A 25,784-nucleotide genomic window follows, 5' to 3' on the forward strand; every position below is an offset into this window, starting at 1 on the left:
GCAGCCAAAAATAATAAATAAATACATTAATAAAAAAAAAAAAGAAATGACTTGGAGAAAAGAGAACCCTCGTGCACTGTTGGTGGGATTGTAAATTGGCGCAGCCACTATGGAAAACAGTTTGGAGGCGCCTCACAAAATGAAAAATAGAACTACCGTGTCATCCAGTAATTCCAATTCTGGGTATTTATCCAAAGAAAATGAAAACACTGATTCCAAAAGATATGTGCACCCCTATGTTCATAGGAGCATTATTCACAGTTGCCAAGATGTGGGAGCAACTTAAGTGCCCATCAACAGGTGAGTGGGGAAAGAAGACGCGGTGTATATACACAATGGAATACTAGCCATAAAAAGGAATGAAATGTTGCCACCTGCGGCAACATGGCCGGACCTAGAGAATATGATGCTAAGTGAAATAAGTCAGACAGAGAAAGACAAATACTGTATGATTTCACTTGTACGTGGAATCTAAAAAGCAAAACAGATGAACAAACATAGCAAAACAGAAAGAGAGTCACAGATACAGAGCACAAACAGGTGGCTGCCAGAGGGGTGGGGGGAGGAGAGAAATAGGTGCGGGCGATTAAGAGGTACACACTTCCAGTTACAAAATAGAAGAGTCACAGGTATGAAATGTACAGTGTGGGGAATATGAGGTAATGTCTTTGGTGACAGATGGTAACTGGACTTGTCAGGGCGATCATGTTGTAAAAGGAAATGAACAGAAAGAAATGACTCGAAGCTGAGGTCCCCGCGTGGGACCAGGCTAGGCCCTGTGGACATGCCGTGGGTCTGCAGAAGCCGAGGCGGGCCTGCAGGGGGGCCAGCCGGGACCTGGCGGTGGTCGGGGGGGGTGGTGCTTGGAGAGGCTGCAGGACCGAGGAGGGGCAGTCGAGCCAACAAGGGGGAGGAGGGGATGCCTTTCTCACTGCTGAAGAATCCACACGTTCAGTGGTGATGCCTCATACCACCTGCCAACCCAGGCAGAGCTGTGCTTGGCGTGGGCGCCTCCTGCCCCCTCCTTCAGGGGCTGTAGGATTCCCAGCCACGCTTGTGAACGCGAATCCCATAACCTGCTTTCTTTCAGGCCTTCAGGCCAAGCCCCGCGGGCGCTGAGGCTGGGAGCCCTCGCCCAAGAGGCACGGGTGCCGCCCACCCCCGTACCTGCAGAATGACCCAGTGTCCCTTCTCCACAGCCATGTCCAGGGCATTCTCCGCCACCACCTCTTGTCCCTGCCCCAGGGACACGTTATGGAGTTTCCCGTTGTCTATGGTAAATCCCAATTTTTTCCCTAAAGGAAAGGAAAACAGGAAAAGCATGGGGACAGCTGAATGACAAAAATGGAGCTTCCGTGATCCACAGCTGGGAATTCCACACCCTCCCCCTTTTAAGATGGTGGTAAAATACACATAACATCAAATGTACCACTTTAAAAGCCATCTTAAAGTGTACGATTTAGGGACATTTAACAATTCAGTGTCGTGCGACTGTTTATCTGGTTCCAGGACATTTTTATCGCCCCAGAAGGAAGCCCTGTACCCATTAAACAGTCATTCTGCATCCTGTTCCCGCCCCAGCCCCTGGCAACCACTAATCTGCCTTCTGCCTCTACGGATTCCCCAGTTCTGGACGTTTCAGATACAAGGAATCGTATAACGTGGAGCCTTTTGTGTCTAGCTTCCTGCCTTCGGCACAGTGTCTTCTCGTTCCGTCCACGGTGTAGCCTGTGTCAGTGCTTCGTTCCCTTTTATGAATTTACCACTTTGCCATCAGCCATTCATCAGCTGGTGGACGTGTGGGTTGGATCTACCTTTTGGCCGTTGTGAGGGGACCTGTTTGTTTGGACACCTGTTCTCGGCTCCGTTGGGAACGTCGCCAGGAGTGGAATTGCCGGGACATGTGGTGACTCGATGTGTGACTTAGGGAGGGACCACCTGCTCACGTTCCCACCAGCAGTGCACAGGCCCCCGTCTCTCCACATCCTCCCGACCCCTGTCATTTCCGTGTGTCTGATACCTGCCCTGCTAGTGGGTGTGAAGGGCCGTCTCTCTGCGGTTTGGACTCGCTTCTCCCCAGACCCGGCTGCACTTACCCAGGGCCTCCACGTCCTTCAGGGGGTCAGCGCCCGGGGAGAGGATGAAGAAGATGGGGGTGGAGGGGCTGCTCTCCTCGTAGGACTTGGAGAACTCAACGCTCCGGCCCTCCACGAACTTGCTGCCCATCTTCTCCTCCACAAAGTTCCTGAGGGGGACACGCTTGGTCAGACCCAAGGGGAGGGACCATTTTTCTGGGGGACTTTCTTAGGCAGAGAAGGGCCTCTAGCTGGAAAGGCGGTCTCTACAGGGGCCTCCTGCAGGCAGGGATGGTGGGGGGGAGCGTGTGTGGTATTTGGCGGTGTTCGCGCTGGGCACCCTTTGCTCCCGGCCACCTGTGCACAGACGGATGAGAGGCTCTCAGCCAGCTGATGCCACCTGCACTTTCAAAGGCATGCAAGGTCAACCGGGAGGGAATCCGGGCCGCAAGCGTTCCAGGTGACCACACCTCAGCGCTCCCAAGGAAGGGATCAGTTTCTAGTGACTTCCTGTTTCCCACACACTTCCTATCTGCTCTCCAGACCAGGGCAGCAACAAGGGGCAGAACCTAGATCGGCCTCCGCGTCCTGAGGATCTCCCCCGACGGGGGCTCTGAGGAGGAAGGACGCGTGCATTAGAGTCGCTTTGGTGAGCTCCAAGGACCGCAAAACATTGATCATCAGGAAAGTCACAGGAAAAACCCAAACTTCTCTTTACATAAGCACCCCTCTGTTCCAAGCCCCAAACTCTATCTTCACCCTGATAAGGCTGGGGTCAGTCGAGGCCCCTCTTAGGGTGACCTTGGGATCTCAGCTCTCTGCTCCTCTCCCTTGACCACAGGTGGCCGAGCTCACTGTATCTGAATGAACCACAGGAGCTAAACTTATGTCCAGTGCGGTCTTTGAAAGAAGGATGATGGCAGCCTCCCTGGAGAGGACGCACTTATGCCCAAGGAGTCGGCAATCTGAGCGCTCTGAGCCTCGTGGAGACCCGTGGGTGGACCTGTTCACATAGAAGCTTCCCTCTGAGTCAACGGGGAGTCTGCGGGCGGGTGCCAGGCGGGCCTTCCCACTCCCGTGGGAATGATACCTGTCATTCGCTCCCCGGTCTGGCCTTTGCTGGCTTCTGTACAGACTCCTGAGCCAGTGCTGACCACAGGCCGGTGGGGGGGCTCCTGCTCAAGGCCCCTGGTTGTGCTTGATTCTGGCCTTTGGAATTGACCCGGAATGTCAGTGCTAGTATCCTTGCCCGGGAAGGAATTCTAGAAGGTACAGGTCCTGCCTGGGGCAGGAATGTCACGAGCTCCCTGCTGCTCCTGACGTGGCCGGGCCACATGGTCATTCTCTACGGCTGAAGTGATGATGCAGAATAGTGGGTGCCTGGTTCCGGTTGGGCTCCGCTGCTCCTGGCGCTGTGTCCTGGGCACAGGGGTGCTGGAGCCGCCCCCAGCGGCTTGCACGCTGGCAGGTGCTACAGACCCAGGCTGCTGTTCTGGGGAGCCCGTTGCCAGCACCCCGCCCCGCCATGGGCGAGTTACCCTCCCTGGGCCTGTGGACCCGGAGGAGGGGAGGTGCCTGGCTCGAAGGGTTGGCGGAGGGCGGAGTGAACCCAGGGTTGGGGGGGAAGGCTCTGAGCGCGTCTGGCACCCACTCTCTTGACGACTGTTTGTTATTACTATTCGCCGTGGACTTGGAGTTGAATTTCCTTGCTCCTGAGCTCCACTGCCATGTTTGATTCGGGAGGTGAATCTGCTTTCCTCGCGACCGTCGCAGAGCATGACTTGGGTTCGCCTGGCGTTTGCAGTCGCCCACGCGGTCCTGATGTGTTTTCTGCCGTGGTGGCTCGGGTGACTCTCAAGAGTGCTCTGGGGGCCGTGGGTCTGGACACGTGCTCAGCTCGCCCGGTGGGCAGTGTCCCCCTAGATGCTCAGTGCCCTTCGCCTTGGCCTTCCCCACACTGTGTCTGACCTTCCCGGGACGCCTTCCTGCTTTCTCCCTGGACCAGCTCCACTCTCCCTCGTGACGTGATTTCTTGCTTCACTCCACCTGCTCCCCTCCTGCACCCAGAACCCCTTGTGGTCCCTTTCCTCTTCAGTCCCGGGAAAACAAAGCAGAACAGAAACACACATCTGTGAACAACCAGTGGGTGTGAGTCAGGCCTCTGCTTTGTCAGAGGGGAATTCTATTAGGGACGTGGGCGTCTTTTGGGAAATCTGGTGGCTTTCAGGCCACTAGGACAAACGGAAAACCAAGACGCCCCTCTGAGAACGGGGCCTGTTTCATTCCCTCCCTCCCCCATGACGCCATGGCCTGCCCGGGCCGGACGTGCAGATGTTACAGCTGTTGATATTCCTGAAGTCTTTCTGTGCTTTGGGGAGTGAAAGGAATGGGAGCTGAAACCTGATGGTAAGTTTCCAGTCCTGGAGGCGTTTCAGGTCCGGAGAGATTGTTCACGAAAGCAGAATGGTTCTCTTTGCAAACGAGCCGTAAAAATAAAAGATTTACTTTAAATCCAGCCACTGAGGCCATGAAAGTCCTCGGATGCTGATGGCTCTGCCACTGTTTTCTCCCCACAGCATCCTTAAAGGACCCCGCGTGGTCGTGGCCTCGGAGGTCATTCGCGCCCAGGCTTTTTTTTTTTTTAATAAATTTATTTATTTATTTATTTTTGGCTGCATTGGGTCTTCGTTGCTGCACGCGGGCTTTCTCTAGTTGTGGTGAGCGGGGGCTACTCTACGTTGTGGTGCGCGGGATTCTCATTGCGGTGGCTTCTCTTGTTGAGGTGCATGGGCTCTAGGTGCGCGGGCTTCAGTAGTTGCGGCACACGGGCTCAGTAGTTGTGGCTCGCAGGCTCAGTAGTTGTGGCTCACAGGCTCTAGAGCACAGGCTCAGGAGTTGTGGCGCACGGGCTTAGTTGCTCTGCAGCATGTGGGACCTTCCCGGACCAGGGCTGGAACCCGTGTCCCCTGCACTGGCAGCGCGCACAGGCTTTTTTAAAATCTTGGTGGCCAACCCGGGGAGTTTTATCTTCCCGTCGCTTATCTCGGGGTGCCTCTCCTCACCCAGGGTCAGGGGAGGCGGGGGTTCCTGTTGGCCACCTTCGGAGACCCCAGAGCTACGAGAACTCAGAACGGGAATTGGTGGGTGGGATGGGATCCCGTCCACTATGTGGCCGAGGTTCCCACTCCCCAGCCCTGAGGCCCAGGCCCAGGCCCAGGCCCAGGCTGGGGCGGGGGTGGTGTGGGGATGGGGGCACTCACTTGACAGCGTAGGTCATGCGGTCGGGCCGCATGCACCTCACCATGCACAGCTTCTGCAGTGCCGTTTTGTTCTTCCACTCCTTGGGGAAGATCTCCTTTTCGGGGGCTTCTGACTCCACGAGCTTCTTCCACCGCTTGGCGGATCCCTCGATGTCGCTATCCAGGTTCTTGAACTCATCCATCTCCGAGAGGGCCTGGGGGCAGACGGCCTTTCAGCTCTCCCCCCCGTACCGGTGGGCGCCTTCCCCGCGGGCTCCGGGAAAAGCATGACCCTGGGGCCTGTCGCTCAAACCATGAGCGGCTGGGGATGAATGGCTGGGACGAGGGAGGAATCTGATCGGGGATGCGACTCCTGGCTGCTTCTCGGGGGCTCTGCAACAGGGGCCCTGCTCATCCCAGGGGGCCGCCTTCCTCTGGTCTGTCTGAACTGACACAGTGAGGGCCCCAGGATTCTGAGGAGTAGCCTTGACACTTTGCATTTTCCTGGAAGTGAGGGGAAGCGGCGGAGGGGCGACCCCTGGACACACCCTGGGGCCCATCGCGGCTCAGCTTGCCGCCTGCAGGGACGTGATGGTGAAGTTGCTGCATTGCAGTAGGACAGCAAAATCCCCGTGAGCTGGCAGGCAGCCCAGCAGTGCCTGGTCCCACCTCTGAGGCCTCCACGTTCTACTGAATGTTACGGCCGGGAGCACCTTGTAGACATGTCCAGGGCGACCAGGAGAGGCCGCGAGGTGGGGAGAGAACACAGTGTTCAAGTCTGAAGGCCAACCTTGATGCCGCCCCATCCCTGATGCTGCAGGAAGTCCACGGGTGACACGACCCCGGCCTTGAACGGGAACCGCAGAAGGAAATCCAGCTCCACCGGGTTCAGCTCTTTCTTCATGGACAAGACCTGAGGGGCCGTGGGGCTCGCTTAGATGTTGTCCTACAACAGGGGCTCACACCCCTTGCCTGCAGGGGAAGCACTGTCCTGCCCCTTTGGGGTCAGCCCAAAGCTTGGTCAGCACCTTGTTTGTTTTTAAATTGCGGTACAATACACACAGCATAAAAATGCACCATTTTAACCCTATTATAGTCTAAAATCCAGTGGCATTTAGTGCATTCACACTGTTGTACAACCATCACCGCTGTCCAGGTGCAGAGCTTTTTCATCACCCCAGAGGCAAAGCCCCTACCCTTCAGCAGTCCCACCCTCAGGCAACCATCAGTCTACTCTCTGTCTCTACAGATTTGCCTGTTCTGGACATTTCCAGTAAATGGAATCATACAACACGAGGCCTTTTGCATCTGAGCGTGTTTTCAAGGTTCATCCGTGTTGTAGCGTGTGTCAGTGCTTCATTCTTTTTATGGACAAATAATGGGCCAGTGTACGGAGAGACCACATCTTGTTTACCCAATAGTCTGTCGTTGGACATTTGGGTTGTTTCTGCCTTTTGGCTGCTGTGAATAATGCTGCCATGAATGTTTATATGCATGTATTTGTTTGAATACATGTTTTCAGTTCTTTTGGGTATATACGTTTTCTGGTCACATTCAAAGTCACCTTGCCACTTGTGCGCACAAGCTCTCTGGGCTTCTAGCAGGCCCTGTCTTGGTCACTGAAGTGGCTTGTTGGGCAACTGGCCCAGCCCCTTCATCTCAGATGGACGGCAGGGGAGCCGGGGCCGTGGTCACTGTAACCTCCCCAGTCAGGAGCTCACACGGCTGCTTTCCCAGACTCCACAGAGAGTTTCCCCTGAGTCAGGGTCTCTTTTTTTTTTTTATCTTAGTAAAATAAAAAGTTCCTTGGGCCTGAAAAGAATACATTCTACTCTGGAAAATTAGGGGGAGCATCAAGGAAACTTACCTTGACGCCCTCTTAGCAGGGAGAGAAACAGTGAACCCATTACTCAGAGATTCACGTGGAAAAGAAACCTCCTTAACCTGGACCCCTAATTCCAAGTTGGAGTTTGGATGGAAAGCTGGGTTGACACTGATGCTCAAGCTAGCTATGAAATCCGTGTTCCCAACAACACTTATAACACGGTGCAAACAAAGTGGCGGAGAGGCTGTTTAATCAATTTAGTGGAACCAAAATCTTTAAATATTTCAGCAGGTCTGTAAAAACAGGGGGGGATGTTTACTCGTTAGTACCTTTCTTTCCCATCCACAGCGGGCTAACCGCTGAGGCGGGACTGTCGGCTCGGCATGACTTCAAGGGACTAGAATGACGTCTCTCTTTAACTGACCTCCTCTTCAGTGGCTCCCATTGGGACACCTTCCCTGGTACCAACTCAAGAGCCCATGTGTGTTCCGCATATTGTTAAAAATGCAGGTTTGGATCCACTGGGTCTGAGCCGGAGCCTGAGAATTTGCATTTCCAACACGCCCCCCACCCCCACTCTCCCCCCACTCTCCCCCAGCTCACCCCACGGGGCTCCGGTGCTGCCGGTCCAAGGACCACACATGGGGCATTGAGGCCAGATGTTACCTGAAATGCCAGCTGTGCGAGGAAGATGAGTTTGTCTCGCTCGAAGAGCCCACGGGCCGTGTACATGTACACGGAGTAGGTGATCTCGTCCGTCAGGTTGATCACGCGCTGTTTGACCTCGTCGGCGGGGGCGGTCTTCTGGATGGCCTTCTCGAACACCACGTTGAAGGCCTGGTTGTTGGGGGGGGTCACCGAATGCAGGGGGCTTTTGCGGGTGGGCTGCTCGGCTGCTCCATTCTGCCCATGCGGGCTCTGGGGCACTGCTCGGACCCGGGTGCTGGTGCTGGTCAGGCCTGGTGCCCTGGCTCCCACCCCCCAAGCCCACCTGCAGCCTGGGCCCCAGTGGCCCCAGACCCCGGGCCCGGATGCAGCCGCACCTTGAGCGAGAACTGGTAGATGGGGTTGATCTTGTTGAGGTCGTTCAGGATGAAGTACAGCAGGGACGCCCTCTCCGCAGCTGGCCGATAGTTCTCTCTCGCCTCGTTGATTTTAACTTCTGTGATTTTTGCCTCTTGCACCTCAAAGCAAACAATCAAAAAATGGGCAGAAGACCTATGTAGACATTTCTCCAAAGAAGAAAGACAGATGGCCAACAGGCACATGAAAAGCTGCTCAACATCACTAATAATTAGAGAAATGCAAATCAAAACCACAGTGAGATATCACCGCATACCAGTCAGAATGGCCTTCATTAAAAAGTCTCCAAATAACAAATGCTGGAGAGGGCGTGGAGAAAAGGGAACCCTCCTACACTGTTGGTGGGAATGTAAGTTGGTGGTTGCAGCCACTATGGAGAACAGTATGGAGGTTCCTCAGAAAACTAAAAATAGAACTACCGTCTAATTCAGCAATCCCACTCCTGGGCATATATCCAGGCAAAACTATAATTCAGAAAGATACATGCACCCCTATGTTCGTGGCAGCACTATTCACAATAACCAAGGCATGGAAATAACTTAAATGTCCATCGACAGAGGAATGGATGAAGATGTGCCTGGCGGGCATCCATGCCCCTTGACCCTGCCCCGGGCCCCCCGGGGCCCCCATGTGGCTACGGCTTCTCTTCTCAGTGACCATCCGCCCAGCTCCCATGCCCCCTGTGTGCTCCGGCTGGGGGTGCGAGGCGGTAGCCCCCAAGATGGTCTTTTACCTTTTCCTCAATCTCGCTGGCCGTGTGTTTGGTGGTCTCCAGATTCTCAACTAAGGCTGTGTCTCCCAGAAAGTTCCCCGATGCGGCCGACAGACGGGCCAGCAGAGAATCTTCCAGCTCTTTCAGAACAATCTTAAATTCATTCTGAGACTTGGTGAGGTTCGCCTGCAGGAGGGGCAGAGACCCGGGAAGGGAAATCAGTCACTGGCACGGCCTGGTCCCCCAGCTGGGGGGCTCGGGGGGCTCAGGGCCAAGGCCCCGGGACTCGGAACGGGAGGAACACGGCAAGCCTGGAAGAAAGGGGCCGGAGTGGAGGCCCCCAAGCAGGGTAGGGGGGCCTTGCAGCTGCTTGTCATGGGCAGCTGTGCAGCAAGGACGTGGGGACCATGGGACATGAGTGGGGCCCGGGACCCCTGTGAGCCCACGTGTATGGCTCAGCCAACCAAGGAAGGGCCTGGTACACAGGGGCCGGCAGCAGAGACATTCTCGTGGGGCAGGAGTTCGGTGCTTTAGGGCAGCCCGGGCACCGCTGTGACTCCTGTTCTTTCAGTGAAGCCATCACTTGATTTAGAATTAGATTCGGGAGGCAGCCGGGGAGGAGGAGTGACTCATTCTGTCGTACCAAACACACTCAGTGTGACTAGCAGGGCACCTTCAAAGCCGCCAGACGCTGCGGTCAAGGTGACCTGCCCCCTGCTGTCTCTGAGCTGCCTGCCCTGCTCCTCCTGTCTCGACATACCTTCAGCTGCTCCAGATCTGGGCGCTCTTTGGCCACCACGGCGGCCAAGAGCTGGTCCTCGAGCCCGTCCCTGGTGACCAGGAAGTTGATCAGGGTGCACTGGGCCTGCATCTCGGGCTTGTAGTGGGGGTTGAAGTACTTGGTGTGCAGGATCAAGCGGAAGTTGGGGTGGAACTCCACCTCTTTGTCGCCGATCTTAATGAACCTGGCGGTCGGCGGAGGGAGGGGTTAGGAGGGCCCCCGGTGACCAAGGGATGGCAGCACAGACAGACTGCCTTTCCCGCCAGCCTGGGAGGAAGGTCCAGACTTCTCAACGAAATGTTTCACTATAAAGCTGCTTAGAATAAAGGTCTTCCAGAAGCCATCGGCACAATTTTCCACTTAACCGGGAAGTATTTCCCCTCTAAATGCACGAAATCATGTTGGCATATTGTGCTGGGGTTTACACTGATTAATAAATAATCTGCAACTTGGAAAAAACCAAAAAAACAAAAAAACCCATCCCTCTCTGGGCGGTGACCGGCCCTTCTAGAAAATGCACCTGCTCTCTCTCTGGCCGGTTTGTTCTGATTTTTTTAGGGGCATTTACTTGACTCTGGCTGCACATCTTATACATCTGGAAGCCTCTGCAGAAACACTCTGGCCTGGGCTCCACCCCAAAGCCATTAACATCAGAAAGATGTTGACACCCCAATTCAGAACACCGGGACATCCCTGGAGCTCCCTAGGTGAATCTGATGAGCCGCCAGTGTGGGAACCCAGGTCGGCTCACCCACTGGGGGCGTCGCTTCTCTCCAGCTCCCCACTCTGCTCTCCCCTTTCTGGCCGAGCTCACATTTTGGGGGGCCTCTAACTTCAGCCCTGGGTATCACTACTCACGCCAGGCCCTTCTCCGAGTCTAGGACATCAGCACATTTATGTCACCTCTGTTCTGGGCTTCTGCCTGCACCCCTGCATTTATAGGTGGCTCAGATCAACTCCGACCTTTACATTTTTAAAGTTGATTTAAATGTTTATATTAGAAGAGCAATACAGGGAATTCCCTGGTGGTCCAGTGGTTAGGACTCCGTACTCTCACTGCCAAGGGCCCGGGTTATTCGATCCCTGGTCGGGGAACTAAAATCCCATAAGCCACATGGTACAGCCAAAAAAAAAAATAATAATAATACAAGCTCAATGCATCAACCAGTGAACGGGTAAACAAAATGTGGCAGGTCCACACAATGGAGTATTATTCAGCCACAAGAAAGAATGAGGTATGGATACTTGCTACAGCTCAGATGAACCGGGAAAAGATACTCAGTGAAAGAAGCCAGGCACCAGTGTCCTAGACGCCACTGAATTGGTCACTTTTGGTTAATATTATGTTATGTGAATCTCACCTGAATAGAAAGAAATACTCAAGATTTGCAAAATGCATGGAAAAAAAAAAAAAGATGACCATTAAGGATCGCGATCTGCAGGCAGTCGCTAATAAACTGTTGGTGTAGCCCCGCAGTTGCCAGTCTCTCCCCTGGGAGCTGCGAGTCTCTCCCCTGGGAGCTGGGGGTCCCTTCGCGCATTTTGCTGAAGCCCCTGCTTCCTCCCAGGAAAGGAAATGCCCCGCCCTTTCTCTCAGTCCGAGGCCAGACCTCAGCACTGAGGACGATCACGTGGGTGAACCCGCGGAGGTGGACGCTGCCACTCACTTTCCCTTTTTGATTGTGTTCCTGCCCAGCAGAGGGTCCAGAACCGGGTCCACGGTCTCGCCAATGTTCTCGATGAGCAAGGTGTGCCCTTCTGAGATGGCCTGCTCGATGATATCCAGGTAGCTGTGGGCACAGCACAGGGACCGTGAACGCCCTGGGGCCCGGTGACGGCGCAAGTGCCTGCCCCAGAGGCGACCGAGAGGGGTGACCGAGGGGCCAACAGCTCATTCCTCTCCCAAATGCCTCCTTCCCGAGAGGCGCTCAGGCCTTCTGCGTAAATCACCCCCAGGCTGACAGGAGGGGAGGTGAACGTGGAGCCGCTTCATGGCTATTGAGCCAAACGTTCCACAGCTGCGTCTCCTCTCACTGCCCAGCACACTGGGAAGGCTCCCAGTGCAGCTTTGTCACGGCCATTGCTTCTCATCTATGATGATGAGAGATGGGAAGATGACCACCCGCAGCCTCCCGGCTAGCAAATTGACCAGGCAGGACCATCGCAGGCAGGAGCTGAGGCCAGTGCTGTCCCCCAGCGGGAGCCGCAGGTAACGGGGGAGAGAGGAGCCCCGAGTTTAATTCTTTACTCCCAGCGCTGCTGCCCAGGGCCAAGTACTAAAAGAATCCACACGTGGGTCAGTGTTTGTTTTCAAAGACCCATCCATCCATTTAGCGAGTATGAAAGGCCCCAGGTGGACTTCCCAGCACCGTGGCCCGGCCGGCCGGCCGCCACCTCTGGAGCCCCTACCCCACCCGCCACGGCCCAACACCTCTTCTGTCCCAGGCGGATGGCTTTCAACTCGCTGCCATATTTGTTTTTGATCCACTTGATGCCCTGCAGCTGGGCGTCCACGAAGAGGGGCCAGCGCTCCGTGTTGCATAGGATGGTGGCATTCTCTGTGGACATGCGGTCGCTGGGGAGCCCCTGGTTGTTCCAAGTGGCCACGTCTGCATCGTCGGTCAGCAGGCTCAAGGGATCCAGACCTTCTGTGATCGGGATGGGGACCTGCCGAGGGGGCAATGTGGCCTTACTCAGCGCTCAGCGGAAAGCGGCTCTCCGAACACGTGGGCCGCCGGGCTGCGTGGGGGAAGACAGCCATTTGCATCGCCCTGAGGAGCAGCTTGGAACCCGGCCAGAAGGGATGTCGGCATCGGCCTCACAGGGCCACCGTCTACATCCTCAGTGGCTGGAGCCTGCATCGCAGGAGCGAAGGTGCCGCCTGGCTGGGGCTGCCCTGCCGGGGACCTCCCCAAAGGTCCCGAGTGATGGATGCGACAGGACCTCCTACCTTTAACTGATGTATGTAAGGGATCCAAAACCTCTCCATTAGCTCATTTCGATATTTCTTGGTGAAGTAGCCCACGTAGGAGACGAAGGCGGAAACCAGCAGGACGTCCCCACACAGCGTGACCCCCTGGCTTTTGAAGTTCTCCACCGACTCGGCCCAGCGGGTGTTTTCTGATGCTAGTCCTCCTACCAGCCTGAGATGGGGACAGGGGTCAGTGGGCGAAAGAGAAGCACGTGTGTCGGGTGGGAGAGAGGATGGACCGGAGGACCGGGCAAGGCGTGCCTCCGCCTGTAACACGCCAGGGACCTTCCGGTTTCAAATGCTTACTCTGCTCAGCGGTTCAGGAAAAAACATGCTCTGGGGGAAGTTTTGGGGAATAAACGCTTGAGGGAAGCAAAACTAATGCTTTCTGGAGGCGGTTGGGAACTCCGAGTTTCCCTTCCCCACGGTGCCGACGTCACGTGGACGCTGACGCTGTTTGACCACATCACCCACGTGCTGCTGCCAGGACGCCACTGAGCACGCGCGTGGGGCAGCGGGAAGTCCGGAGGCGGTCACCTGGCCCTGTGTGGAGTGGGGACTCCAGGGTGCGCCTCAGGCTGCTCAGGCCGCCGGCTCGAGCGCTGGTCCCTGACCCTAAATGGCACACCAGGAGTCTGAGAGTGTTGACAGGTTTGTGCTCGATTAGCCTGAGGTCCGGCTTAAGCATCCTCCGAGCAGCCCTCCTTCCCAGGGACCAAAGACCGCTTCACCTTGGTAGAGGTGAGTCCACATCCCACGGGAGGCCAGGCACACAGCCTGGGGGCCTCCCGGGGTTTATCTTATCACTTTGTGTATCAGAAAGTGGGGGCTGGGGGCCTTGCTGCCTCCACCTGGGGCGTAGCCCCCCTCCCCCCCCCCGAAAGGCCATTCTGTGGGTCCGTCCCTTTCGGGGGGCGGCGTCTGAGGGCAGGAGGGGTCCCTCGGAGGGAGTAAGGCACCTGTTAGCCAGCGAGATCACACTATTGGTGGCGTCAGCCTCCTGCTGACACTTGATTTTCTCAGCTGTCGCTTTTTCAAATGCCGACGTCAGGTTGCTCAGGTTGGCGTTGAGTTCCTGAAGGAACAAGACAGGCGGGCCCTGAAAGCGGGCAACGCTGGGTGTCCCCAGCTCCCCTCCCGGGAGTGGGAGCAGCCGAGCCCTGGGAGGGCCGGGAACACGGCCGAGGCCGGCAGCCTCCGGGGTGATCAGGTCCCCACATCGGCCTGCGTGCTCCTGCGCTGCTCCAGAATTCATGGCGGGGGCGGTGCCGACCCCTCTCCAACGGAGACACGGACCAGCCGTGCCTGCAGACGGCACTCACAGCGATCTTGTTTTTGATGCGGGAGAGCTTCTCCTGCGCCTCGGCCAGCTCCGCGTTGGCCTCCTCCAGGGCCTGCCTCTTGGGGGCCACGTCGCAGTAGACCTCGTAGAAGCGGACGATGTTGATGCACCAGGAGCACAGGCCCGCGGCGGCCGTGGACTTGGAGCGGATGAACTCGGGGTCGAACGTCGGGTTGCCTTGGTAGGGCCTGGAGCAGGACAGCGGGCGCTGAGGACGCAGACCTCCCGCCAGCCCCGTCCCGCCTCCAGCTCCGCATCCATCCGCGGCTCCGGCGCCCATTACAAGCAACAGGACGGCGAGCACATTTAACTTTTTTTTTTTTTTTTTTTTGTATCTTAGTGATTACAGAAAGAAGAAGAAAAGAATGAAACTCGGAATTCTGGCCTCTGGAGTAGAATTTGGAGGGTGACGGGGAACGGAAGTAGTGATTTCAAGTCCTATATTTTAGATGATGGAAGAAAACCTGTGTTTTTTTTTTTGTTTTCCTCTCTGTTCCTGCTGCTTTATATGGCTGGTCTCATTTTCATTCTGCAACGACTCCAGTCCCAGGCAAGAAGACTGGGGTTCGGGGGGTCAGCAACTTGCCCAGAGTAACGCCGACAGGAAGTGTTGGAAACAGGGTTTCTTCACCACGTTCTCACATCAGGGGCTGTGTGTCAGGTGCTGTTCTGAGCGCTGCCCATATGTCAGGTCCTGAAGCCGCCCCTGCCCTGGCACGTGTCCTCACCCCATCTGACTCTGGGCAACAGGCCCAGAGAGGCTGAGCGTCTCTCCCAAGGTGACACAGCTTGGACTGGGCAGTGTGGGGATTCACACAGAGCCAGGCTGCCCCAGAGGCCACCCCTGCTCCCCTGTACACACAACGGGCCACTTCTGCGTCCCCTCAGCTCAGTGCCCAGTTTTCAGGGATCACCAGTGAGGCTAAGGCTCTAAGGATGAGACTTACAAGAGGTGATGTTAAAAAGAAAAAGGGGTGATGTTGTAGGTGTTATTGTACAAGAGGGATGAGGAAAAATGCCCGTAGATGCAGTTAAGATGCTCTAGAAACTAGAGCATCTTAACTAGAGTTTTTAAAATAATGGCAACGTCATTGAGCACAGCAGACTGAGCTGTCTGCAGGAAGAATTCTAAACGGACAGTTCAAAATAATAATTGAAGTGTGATTTGAATTTAGGTGGGGAACACGGCCCATCTCCTCCTCACTCTGGCATATTTTACGCTTCATTTGGCAAATAGTACAACGGGTCTGCGTCTTTTAAGCACACTCCAGACAGCATGGGGAGGTGGCAGTTGAGAAGTTTGCTGGGTGACAAGGAGAAGACATTTATCATGGAGTTATTTATGACGGCAGAAACGGAGACAGCCTAAACCCTCAGCAACGCAGGTATAGTAAGTAAATTACGGTTCATCTGCAGCAAAAAATCAAGCTGATCAAGTGTTTTGACAACATAGGGAAAAGTCTTTTTTCTCCCATGATGTTAAGTAAAAGATAAAAAGCAGAACAGACAATTGCATATACACAATATTCTTTCAACTACGGGAAAAAAACTTGAGAAAAAAGACTGAAAGGAAATAGGCCAAATGTTGACACAGGCTGCTCCCTGGAGGTGGGTCTGTGTTTTTCTTGTCTTTTCTCTTAAACTTTAAACTACTCCTTAGTCATCAAATGTTTTTCGATCATCCAGCCCTCTTCCTCAACAGATGGAGCTGAGAGAGGTTGGAGTCTCACCTGGGGTCATGCGAGGGGCTCCCTTTCTCAGTTGGGGTCAGGTCAGGTCGGCCCTGAAATCAGGTTGCCAGGGGACGGCCAGGCAAAGAGTGTTCACAAGTGCAGTGCTCACCAATGCTAGCGCATTGGATTTACGGGTCAAAACGTGGAGGTCCCCCCTGTACACCCTTCCCAAGTCCCACTAGGACCCTTTGCTGGAGTGCTTGTACCTGGACGAATATCTCCTCAAGCAGCAAAATACAAAGAAACTATAAAGAACTAAAAATACTACATGCGTGCACAGTTGGGGCAAATTATGAACAAAAAGATACAAAAAGGCTAAAACCCAACTGCCTCTTCTGAGGTGTTGGAGCAAAAGCAGGGAGGGTCCTGTGCATGATCCCTGCACACAGCACCACCAAGGGGGTGGGCAGGCCACCTAAGCCCCCCTCCGACCCCACCCACCAATCCACCCCTGCCCTCCCCCCATTTAAGGGACCAGCTCACCCCCCACCCCCCGAGCAAGGTTGGGGAGACAGAGGGTGATGAGGCTCCCCGCAAGCTTGGCATCATGCTTCACCTTGACGCCTGGGCAGCTCAGGGGCAGGCAGATTCGCCCAGACTGCTGCCTGCTGTCTTTGGGGGTCCCACCTCGTTCTGTGCCGCCCAAGACCCTGTGCCGCCCAAGACCCTGCCCACCCCAGCAAGCATAGACTTCCCTTGGGACCATGCGGGCCAGGGGCAGGCGGGACCACACAGTGCCTGGACGTGACGCGCTCCCAACAGGACGAGGACGGAGCTGACCCCATGGGGGCAGCCGAGCCCCAACTCACTTAAATGCTTTCAGGCAGGCCTCGGGGATGTGCTCCTTGTCAAACTTTTTCAAGGAGTCCAGGAAGGTGTCCACTTTGCCCATCATGATTTTCGCAGCTTTCCAGCTCTTGTCCTTGGGGATCTTGCCCCCGGGTGCAGTCAGAATCATCACGGCGGCCGTGACATTGACCACGGCGTCTGGGGGGGACCCGAAGGACTTCAGCTCTGTCAGGTTGTTCTGCAAAGACAGACGGACAGACTAGAATGGGGATTTAGCCCCGAGCAGGACCAGGAGGCCCCCGGTGATGACCCCACGGCGTCTCCTCTCTTCCTCTCTTCTCAGGCGTCGTGATCCCCGTTTCTTCCCCCTCCTGCCCTCACCTTATTCAGAGTGTCAAGGGCCTCCTGCGCGGCCAGTAGGGCCGGCTCTGCCTTGGCCAGGTCTGTTTCACAAGCTTTTTGTTTCTCAGCAACATTCTGGAAGGAAGGCAGATGGGAAAGATGGGTGCAGGGGTCCATCTGGGGGGCGTGTGTGAAGGGGGGGCCCTGGGCGGTGTGAGGGGGCAAGGAGGGATGAGGAGGGGTGAGGAGGGGAGTTGCCCTTTGCTCTCGCTTGCTGGGTCACCGTCTGAAGCCCGCCTTTCCCCGCCCTGCCTCCTTTGCCCCGAAACACTCAGGTTAGAAGGAGCTGGGTGTCAGCTGACCTGGGATTCAGGGAGGGGAACTGTTCCTTCTCTTGGCTCCAGCTTCCAGGACCAGAGGGGAAACCTGGGGCCACACAGGCCACTCCCTGGCTTTGAGGCCTTATTTCTTGGTGCCCCTGTGTCATCCCTCCAGGATGGACCATTTCAGAGGTGCAGCCCATCCTCCCCTTAAAGTGAGAACATCTTCATTCACGCATGCACGCATTCATTCATTCATGCATGCATTCGCTCTTTGGGTCGGGAAGAACCCCTCTGAGCCTTCAGGCACCAGGCAGAGAGACCAGGAGAAGCTTGGTACCTATCAATCAGGAGTAGCACCTGCGTGACAACAGAGATGAAGAAGCCAGTCGGGGCTGGGAGCTTTTGCCGGGCAAGGAGGAAGGAGGACAGAAAGAAGAGGGTCTCTCTGCAGAAAACCTCCTGGAGAATCCCATTCCGTACCTTACTTTAGGGACGTGTGGGACACGACTCAGGGAACAGGGCATGGAAGGCACTGACTTGGCCGGTGGTGCTGGGAAGCTCCAGGCTTCCCTGGAGCATGCCTGATTGGGCCGTTTCTGGATCAGGGGTTGGAGAGGGGTGGGCACCCAGATGTTAACAGCTGCATGTGAGTATCAGACGGCAGGTCCCCGAGTTCAGGGTGCAGGTGTGGGTCCTGGCTTGGATCCTGACTATGTCACTTGCTAATTTTGAGACCTCGGGCACGTTACCAACCACCCTAACAGGGCCGTGGTCACGCAGGTTACAATGAGGGATGGAGCAGAGCTCCTGGCTGCCCCACCTGGCCCGGGACCCTCCCCACTCCAGCACTGGTGGGAAGGGAAGGGCTCAGGTCCCCCTCCTGTTGGCCTTGGAAGGAGGCTGTCTCAGGCAAAGAAATGACTTGCTGCTGTCCTCCCTCTCAAGAGACAGCAGACAATTACTGGGACTCTTAATTTAGACACTCACACAGATGCATGACTAATGACAAAAAAGGCATTCAGGAAAAGGCGATGAGAAATCAACCCAAGCACATGAACCTTCAGCGTGGAGCCCGCCAGGGCCAGTGGCACTGGAACATCTCGGGGCTCCCGGTGCAGCAAGTCTGAGGACCAGGGCTCCGAGGACGGCTTCTCAAGCATTAACGTGCTCGCAGGCCACCGGCATCTCACTAAGATGCAGACCTGATTCCGCAGAGCTGGGGCCTGGGAACCCGCATTTCTCACCAGCTCAGGAGATGCCACTGCTGGGGCCTGGGAGGGCAGCCCTCTGCTGAGCTGGGGGCCCTGCGCCTGGGAGAGATGCCCTCCCTGCGGGGTTTCTGCTGGTTTGCCCCTGCCCATAGGAGATACTGGCCACTAGGGGAAGGGGCCCAGCTGAGCAGAGCCGCATGCCGCTGCCCGTCTGCCCACCTTGTTGATGACCTCCACCTTGATTTCTTCCTCATCAGCAATGGCTTTCTCTTTGCTGACTTTCTCTGTTTCCACACCCACCACGTGGATCAGCTTGTCTGCATTCTCGTTTTTCTGCTTGAGCTCAGCCTCCTGAATCGCCAGCTTGGCTTTTAAATCATCCACCTAGGGGAGGAGGTAAGGGAGACAGGTAGGCTGGGGCCCCAGCCACCGCACGCTGCCCCCTACTCGGCCGGGCTGGTGGCCATGGGAGCCGCGGGGCTGAGCAGAACAGCAGGCCTGCCGGTTGCTCACCATTCCCTGTGACGCATTTCTAAGTGCTTTTTCAACTTCTCCAAGGTAAGTATTTACTGAGCACCGACTGTATACACAGGGTAGCAAGTATAAGACCCATTCCTGTTGTTCAAGGAGGTGGCAATCAAGGTGGCCGGATAAAAACAATGTCAGCAGAGGCAGGGCGCTGAGGAGTTCTGGGGAGGCCGGTGGGGCCGTGAGAGTCTGGAGCCGGGGATAAGAAGCTCCCTCTGGCACTCGGGTGAGGCCCTAGGCAGCCAGGCGGAGGGAGTTCTGGGAAGTGGTAAGTGATGGGCTGAGACACCCTTCCCCATCTGGATGATTTCTAGCGCAAGGAGGCCACTCCGTTGCTGTAACTGCCCTCTCCTGGGTGCATTTCCTGTGTCCCAGGACCAATCCCAGAAGGTACGTTTGGGGAAAGAGAAATGCCTGCTGAGCCGGGCTTCTCCCTTGTTCCAATCCAGGGAGGGAGCAGGCTGCTTGTTGGCTCTGGGAAGCTCTGTCCGAGGAATGGACAGCCCCACCACCGTGTCCCCTCTCCGCCCCCATGGGGTGGCCTTGGCTCCGTGCAGCAGCCTGTGTCAGGGGCCACCCTCCACCTGTGCTTTTGCAGCTCCAAGGCCTGTGGCAGCTGTTTACCAGGCTCCCGTGGAGATGCCAACAGTGGGCAGTAAAGAGGGAGCCGGGGCTACACCACGGAGGACATTTAAAACCAGGCAGAAAACTTAAAAATTAACACGGCGTGAAAGTACGGCAGATGCTCTTCCATCTGGGCACCGCCGTGTGAACGGGGCTCCGGGATGGACCCACTTCCACGGGCTGCACTTGACTGGATGAGCAAACCCCACCAGACGCGGGACCCCTGGGAAGCACCCGATGTAACATCAGCATCCGGAAGGCGTTTGGGATCCACCGTCTAGGTTAAAACCCATATACTTGCTCTGGTTTGCCAGTGGGAGTTTCTCCGAGGCAGGGGTCCCGGTCCCCTTACTTTGTGTCACATGCCTGGGGGAAGGTTCCGGAAGCGCATCCCGAGGCCCCAGCTCTCCTACCTGAGAGGCTGTGCTCTGCAGCTTCATCAGCCCATTCTCCAGCCTCTCGATTTTGGCGGCCAGCTCCATCCTCTTCTTGGCCAGTAGGTTCTGGTACAGTTTGATCTGCTCCAGGAAGGTTTTGGGCGTGGTGTAGTTGTAGCGCCTCTCGGTGGCGAGGTACACCTTGGACATCTCATTGACGGTCGTGTGCACGTAGGACATGAAGAGGCTGATGGAGGCCTTAACTTCCGGCTACAAAGACAAGACAGAACCATTCATTCCCCGGTGCCCTGGTGGAAGAGGAGGCTGCTGGCCACAGTGGACCACAAGGTGGGTTCCCTTCCTCGCTGAGGACCCTGGATGAGTGGTACCCCCTCTCTCAACCTTGGTGGTTCAGCTGTCAAATGAGGCTCAAGACAACAAGGCCTGCAGGGCTCTCATGGGCGACAGTGGCATTGCACCACCAAGGGGCCCGGTCACAGCCAAGGTTATTACTGTTCTCTCTCTGACTCACACACTTGCATATTCAACATGCTTGAATAACCAGGTAATTTCTGCAAGCATTTATCGGACATTTCCTGTTCCAGACCCTGGGGTTTTAGTAACTCCTTTCCCAGCCCCCTCTGGCCCACGTCCACGCCGGGGTCACGGCCCCACCACCTGGGCCTGCCCCACCTGCCCGAAGACAGGCACTGGGAGCTTTGCCCCAGGAATTGTTCAAGGGATATTAAGTGTAATTCAGGTTAATTTGGGAATGTGTTCATCCGACACACGCTTCTTCGGCATCTACTCTGCAGCCCTCGCTGGTGCCAGTGGTGGGGCCATTCGCCGGTCCCAGGAGGCCCCCGCCTCTACAGGCACTCGGGGTGTGGAGGACACGTGACAGCGGCATTTCTGGGAAAGGCTCGGCCTGCAACTGAACGCTCTAACAGTGATAAGTGGGGGGCTTTACCCATCTTTAAAAACTAGGGAAGATGTTAATTTCAGGCTTATTTTATTCCACTTAATAACTGAATATGTGTTCAAAATAAATCAGACACGATAACCACATGGGATTTATTCTAGGCCTGTGTGTCACTTGCATCAGCTGGGTCACAGGTTAATGCCCATTTCTAGGCCGTCAATGAGCACAAACGGTGAATGTGCGCACCGTCTTTCAATAAAAGAAAGACACTGTAGGGACTTCCCTGGTGGTCCAGTGGAAAAGAATCCACCTTCCAATGCAGAGGACGTGGGTTCGATCCCCGGTCAGGAAACTAGGATCCCACATGCCACGGGGCAACTAAGCCTGCACGCAACTACTGAGCTCGTGCGCCTCAACTAGTGAACCTGCGTGCCGCAAACTACATAGCCCACGCGCTCTGGAACCCATGGGCCACAACTAGCGAGAGAAAACCCGCATGCCACAACTAGAGAGAAGCCCGTGCACCACAAGTGGAGAGAAGCCCGTGCGCCACAAAGAAGATCCTGCGTGCCGCAACTAACACACGGTGCAGCCAAAAAATAAAATAAATAAATAAATAAAATGTTAAAAAAAAAAGAGCCTTTAAAAAAAAAATAAAAGAAAGACACTGTAAAGGAAAAGGAAAAAAAAAAGAAGAAAAAAAAGAAAAGAAAAGAAGGCTTATATCACCCCATCTTACTTGTCATGCCCTATAAAAGGCAGGTCAAAGGTGAGGGAGCAGCCCTGGGCAGAGCCCTGGGGGCAGAGCCATGTTGGAGCCCAAGGCAAGAGGAAGAAGTGTGTGCCCGTATACACTTACCAAAGTAAATACGGGCTCTGCAGTCGGCTCCAATCTGGGACTATGTTCAAAGCCCGAGCTGCTCAATCCGTTCGCACGTGGGATCCCCCAGAACCAGCCTTGTGGGCCTGCGGCCGCATGAGGCCCGGAACCCCCCGCTGATTGAAATGACCGTTCCTCTGGCACAGTAACTTGGGGCCAGAAAACCAACAAACGGCAGCCTGTCTTTGTTTACAATTTTGATATTTTTGAGCATTTCAGCATTAATGTTGGTTTTTAAAAATACTGCATTAAAACAGCACTGATCTTGATTAAGTTTTTGGTGCCCCCTTAAGTTTTGCACCCAAGGCGAGTGCCTCAGCTGCCTCACCCCACTCTCGGCCCGACGGGGACCCCTCCCTCCCAGCTCTGTGCCCCGTGACTCACCTGAATCCCCTCAGTGTCCTCAAGGAAGCGAGCGCTGACGGACACCAGGGCGTCCTCTGGCCACTCATGGAACCAGTTGATGGCTGTGCAGTTGACCACGGCAGGGAATTTTCTCGCTCGTACACGCAGGACGGAGCCCACGGGGGAGAAACACAGGATTACCTAGAAGTGGACACAGTTGCTGCTGGTTGGGGGACGGCGGTGCTGGGGCCGAATCGCGCTGCTTTTGCAGAAAGCCCCTTTAGAAGGAAAAGCTCTCTGTGTGGTGTCCATCTCCAAGTGCGGGGGTGGGGAGAACATTCCCAGGTCCGGGCTGGCAGTGTGGCCATCGCATCACGAGGTGAGGGTGCAGGGGAGCCCCGAGCTCTCCTGAGGTGGCCCCACAAAGGGGGAAGGAGGGCTGGGTGCAGGAGGGAGTGGGGCGTGGGCATCCACACTGGGCAGGTGAGGTCTCAGAACAGGGAGGGCTATGGTCCTTTAGCAGGTCTGGTCCTTGGGGAGAGGGAGGAACGAGAGCAGGGCCACCTGGCCAGGGGCAGCTGTCCTACTGGTCATGGATGAGGAGGGACCCAAAGTGCTCTCGGTCTAACTTGGGTAGCTCAGCTAGCTTCCCGAAGGGGGAATGTTGAAGGTCAAGGTGAGCTAATCTATTTAAACGTGCTCTATGGTGGTGGTGGGGGGGATGTGCATATAGAAATCACTTCTTTCGGCCACAAGGCACTTCTAACAGCCCACCTCCATCAGGCAGCCCACCATACTCTCCTAACAGTTTTCCATTTCTTGTGCGGGAACAGTCCCTGACTCCTCCCTGAGTGAAGAACCAGACCTTAGAAAGTCCCCGGGACCCCCTCACCCAAGCCCGGGACCCCCTACCTTCAGGTGCCTGCGCACTTTCTCAATGAAGAATTTCCAGCACGCCTCCCGGGTGTCCGTCAGGCCCAGGGACTTCACTTGCGGCCGCACGGAGGAGATGATGTTCTCCACCTCGTCGTCCATAAACAGCCCAGGGATCTCCCCCGAGGCCAGCAGGTCATTGATCAGCACCAGAAACTGCTCCTCGGCCACCTGGGAGTCCGTCATCAGGAACACCGAGGGAATGTTCTTCACTGCCGACTTGATGTACTGGGCGCCGAGGTCGAGCTGGACCCGAGGAGGACACCCTCAGAGGTCTTGCCAAGAAGATGCTCATGTAGAAGCATCTTCCACCACCACCCAGACAGGGGTACCCGGAGATCAGCTCCGTAAGAAATGGGCAGGGTCTGTAGATGGAGACCCAGGGCCTTCAGTGGAGGACACCCAGGCTTGTGGCGGCTCTACTCGCCACAAGTCCAAAGTGGAAGCACCCCGGGCGTCCCTGGAAGGATGGATGGATAAACACAATGGGGTCCATTCACACAGTGGGATATTATTCTGCCTTAAGAAGGAAGGAGCAGAGCCTCCCATCAAGCCTCTTAGATAGCTTCAACCACCAGAGGGCAGACAGCAGAAGCAAGAAAAACTACAATCCTGCAGCCTGTGGACCAAAAACCACAGTTACAGAAAGATAGACAAGATGAAAAGGCAGAGGGCTATGTACCAGATGAAGGAACAAGAAAAAACCCCAGAAAAACAACTAAATGAAGTGGAGATAGGCAACCTTCCAGAAAAAGAATTCAGAATAATGATAGTGAAGATGATTCAGGACCTCGGAATAAGAATGGAGGCAAAGATTGAGAAGATGCAAGAAATGATTAACAAAGACCTAGAAGAATTAAAGAACAAACAAACAGAGATGACCAATACAATAACTGAAATGAAAACTACACTAGAAGGAATCAATAGCGGAATAACTGAGGCAGAAGAACGGATAAGTGACCTGGAAGACAGAATGGTGGAATTCACTGCTGCGGAACAGAATAAAGAAAAAAGAATGAAAAGAAATGAAGACAGCCTAAGAGACCTCTGGGACAACATTAAACGCAACAACATTCGCATTATAGGGGTCCCAGAAGGAGAAGAGAGACAGAAAGGACCAGAGAAAATATTTGAAGAGATTATAGTCAAAAACTTCCCTAACATGGGAAAGGAAATAGCCACCCAAGTCCAGGAAGCGCAGAGAGTCCCATACGGGATAAACCCAAGGAGAAACATGCTGAGACACATAGTAATCAAAGCGGCAAAAATTAAAGACAAAGAAAAATTATTGAAAGCAGCAAGGGAAAAACGACAAATAACATACAAGGGAACTCCCATAAGGTTAACAGCTGATTTCTCAGCAGAAACTCTGCAAGCCAGAAGGGAGTGGCATGATATACTTAAAGTGATGAAAGGGAAGAACCTACAACCAAGATTACTCTACCCGGCAAGGATCTCATTTAGATTTGATGGAGAAATCAAAAGCTTTACAGACAAGCAAAAGCTAAGAGAATTCAGCACCACCAAACCAGCTCTACAACAAATGCTAAAGGAACTTCTCTAAGTGGGAAACACAAGAGAAGAAAAGGACCTACAAAAACAAACCCAAAACAATTAAGAAAATGGTCATAGGAACATACATATCGATAATTACCTTAAACGTGAATGGATTAAATGCCCCAACCAAAAGACATAGACTGGCTGAATGGATACAAAAACAAGATCCATATATATGCTGTCTACAAGAGACCCACTTCAGACCTAGGGACACATACAGACTGAAAGTGAGGGGATGGAAAAAGATATTCCATGCAAATGGAAATCAGAAGAAAGCTGGAGTAGCTATACTCATATCAGATAAAATAGACTTTAAAATAAAGAATGTTACAAGAGACAAGGAAGGACACTACATAATGATCAAGGGATCAATCCAAGAAGAAGATATAACAATTATAAATATATATGCACCCAACATAGGAGCACCTCAATACATAAGGCAACTGCTAACAGCTATAAAAGAGGAAATCGACAGTAACACAATAATAGTGGGGGACTTTAACACCTCACTTACACCAATGGACAGACCATCCAAAATGAAAATAAATAAGGAAACAGAAGCTTTAAATGACACAATAGACCAGATAGATTTAATTGATATATATAGGACATTCCATCCAAAAACAGCAGATTACACGTTCTTCTCAAGTGCGCATGGAACATTCTCCAGGATAGATCACATCTTGGGTCACAAATCAAGCCTCAGTAAATTTAAGAAAATTGAAATCATATCAAGCATCTCTTCTGACCACAACGCTATGAGATTAGAAATGAATTACAGGGAAAAAAACGTAAAAAAGACAAACACATGGAGGCTAAACAATACATTACTAAATAACCAAGAGATCACTGAAGACATCAAAGAGGAAATCAAAAAATACCTAGAGACAAATGACAATGAAAACACGACGACCCAAAACCTATGGGATGCAGCAAAAGCAGTTCTAAGAGGGAAGTTTATAGCTATACAAGCCTACCTCAAGAAACAAGAAAAATCTCAAGTAAACAATCTAACCTTACACCTAAAGAAACTAGAGAAAGAAGAACAAACAAAACCCAAAGTTAGTAGAAGGAAAGAAATCATAAAGATCAGAGCAGAAATAAATGAAATAGAAACAAAGAAAACAATAGCAAAGATCAATAAAACTAAAAGTTGGTTCTTTGAGAAGATAAACAAAATTGATAAGCCATT

The 25,784-nt window shown here is 54.2% G+C and overlaps 2 protein-coding genes across 2 annotated transcripts in view; one reads left to right on the forward strand and one right to left on the reverse strand.

Annotated features, from left to right (window-relative positions):
* Nucleotides 1-15,512, forward strand: part of PGS1 (phosphatidylglycerophosphate synthase 1) — a 66,438-nt gene extending 50,926 nt beyond the window's left edge. The window contains exon 10 of the mRNA XM_036836423.1: nucleotides 14,369-15,512. The gene's annotated coding sequence lies outside the window, so the exon portion shown is untranslated. The remainder of the gene's footprint in view (nucleotides 1-14,368) is intronic.
* Nucleotides 1-25,784, reverse strand: part of DNAH17 (dynein axonemal heavy chain 17) — a 116,840-nt gene that overhangs the window by 12,355 nt on the left and 78,701 nt on the right. The window contains exons 54-72 of the mRNA XM_036836416.1: nucleotides 23,015-23,281; nucleotides 22,142-22,303; nucleotides 19,992-20,225; nucleotides 18,646-18,810; nucleotides 16,932-17,027; nucleotides 16,571-16,788; nucleotides 14,009-14,216; nucleotides 13,646-13,761; nucleotides 12,666-12,858; nucleotides 12,147-12,382; nucleotides 11,383-11,505; nucleotides 9,695-9,899; nucleotides 8,956-9,120; nucleotides 8,183-8,323; nucleotides 7,806-7,976; nucleotides 6,105-6,227; nucleotides 5,336-5,529; nucleotides 2,097-2,245; nucleotides 1,168-1,295 (exon numbers count right to left, since the gene is read on the reverse strand). Coding sequence (XP_036692311.1) covers nucleotides 1,168-1,295; nucleotides 2,097-2,245; nucleotides 5,336-5,529; nucleotides 6,105-6,227; nucleotides 7,806-7,976; nucleotides 8,183-8,323; nucleotides 8,956-9,120; nucleotides 9,695-9,899; nucleotides 11,383-11,505; nucleotides 12,147-12,382; nucleotides 12,666-12,858; nucleotides 13,646-13,761; nucleotides 14,009-14,216; nucleotides 16,571-16,788; nucleotides 16,932-17,027; nucleotides 18,646-18,810; nucleotides 19,992-20,225; nucleotides 22,142-22,303; nucleotides 23,015-23,281 — 3,294 coding nt within the window. The remainder of the gene's footprint in view (nucleotides 1-1,167; nucleotides 1,296-2,096; nucleotides 2,246-5,335; nucleotides 5,530-6,104; nucleotides 6,228-7,805; nucleotides 7,977-8,182; nucleotides 8,324-8,955; nucleotides 9,121-9,694; nucleotides 9,900-11,382; nucleotides 11,506-12,146; nucleotides 12,383-12,665; nucleotides 12,859-13,645; nucleotides 13,762-14,008; nucleotides 14,217-16,570; nucleotides 16,789-16,931; nucleotides 17,028-18,645; nucleotides 18,811-19,991; nucleotides 20,226-22,141; nucleotides 22,304-23,014; nucleotides 23,282-25,784) is intronic.

This window comes from Balaenoptera musculus, chromosome 20 (genome assembly GCF_009873245.2).
Source record: "Balaenoptera musculus isolate JJ_BM4_2016_0621 chromosome 20, mBalMus1.pri.v3, whole genome shotgun sequence".
Classification (NCBI taxonomy): Eukaryota; Metazoa; Chordata; class Mammalia; order Artiodactyla; family Balaenopteridae; genus Balaenoptera; species Balaenoptera musculus.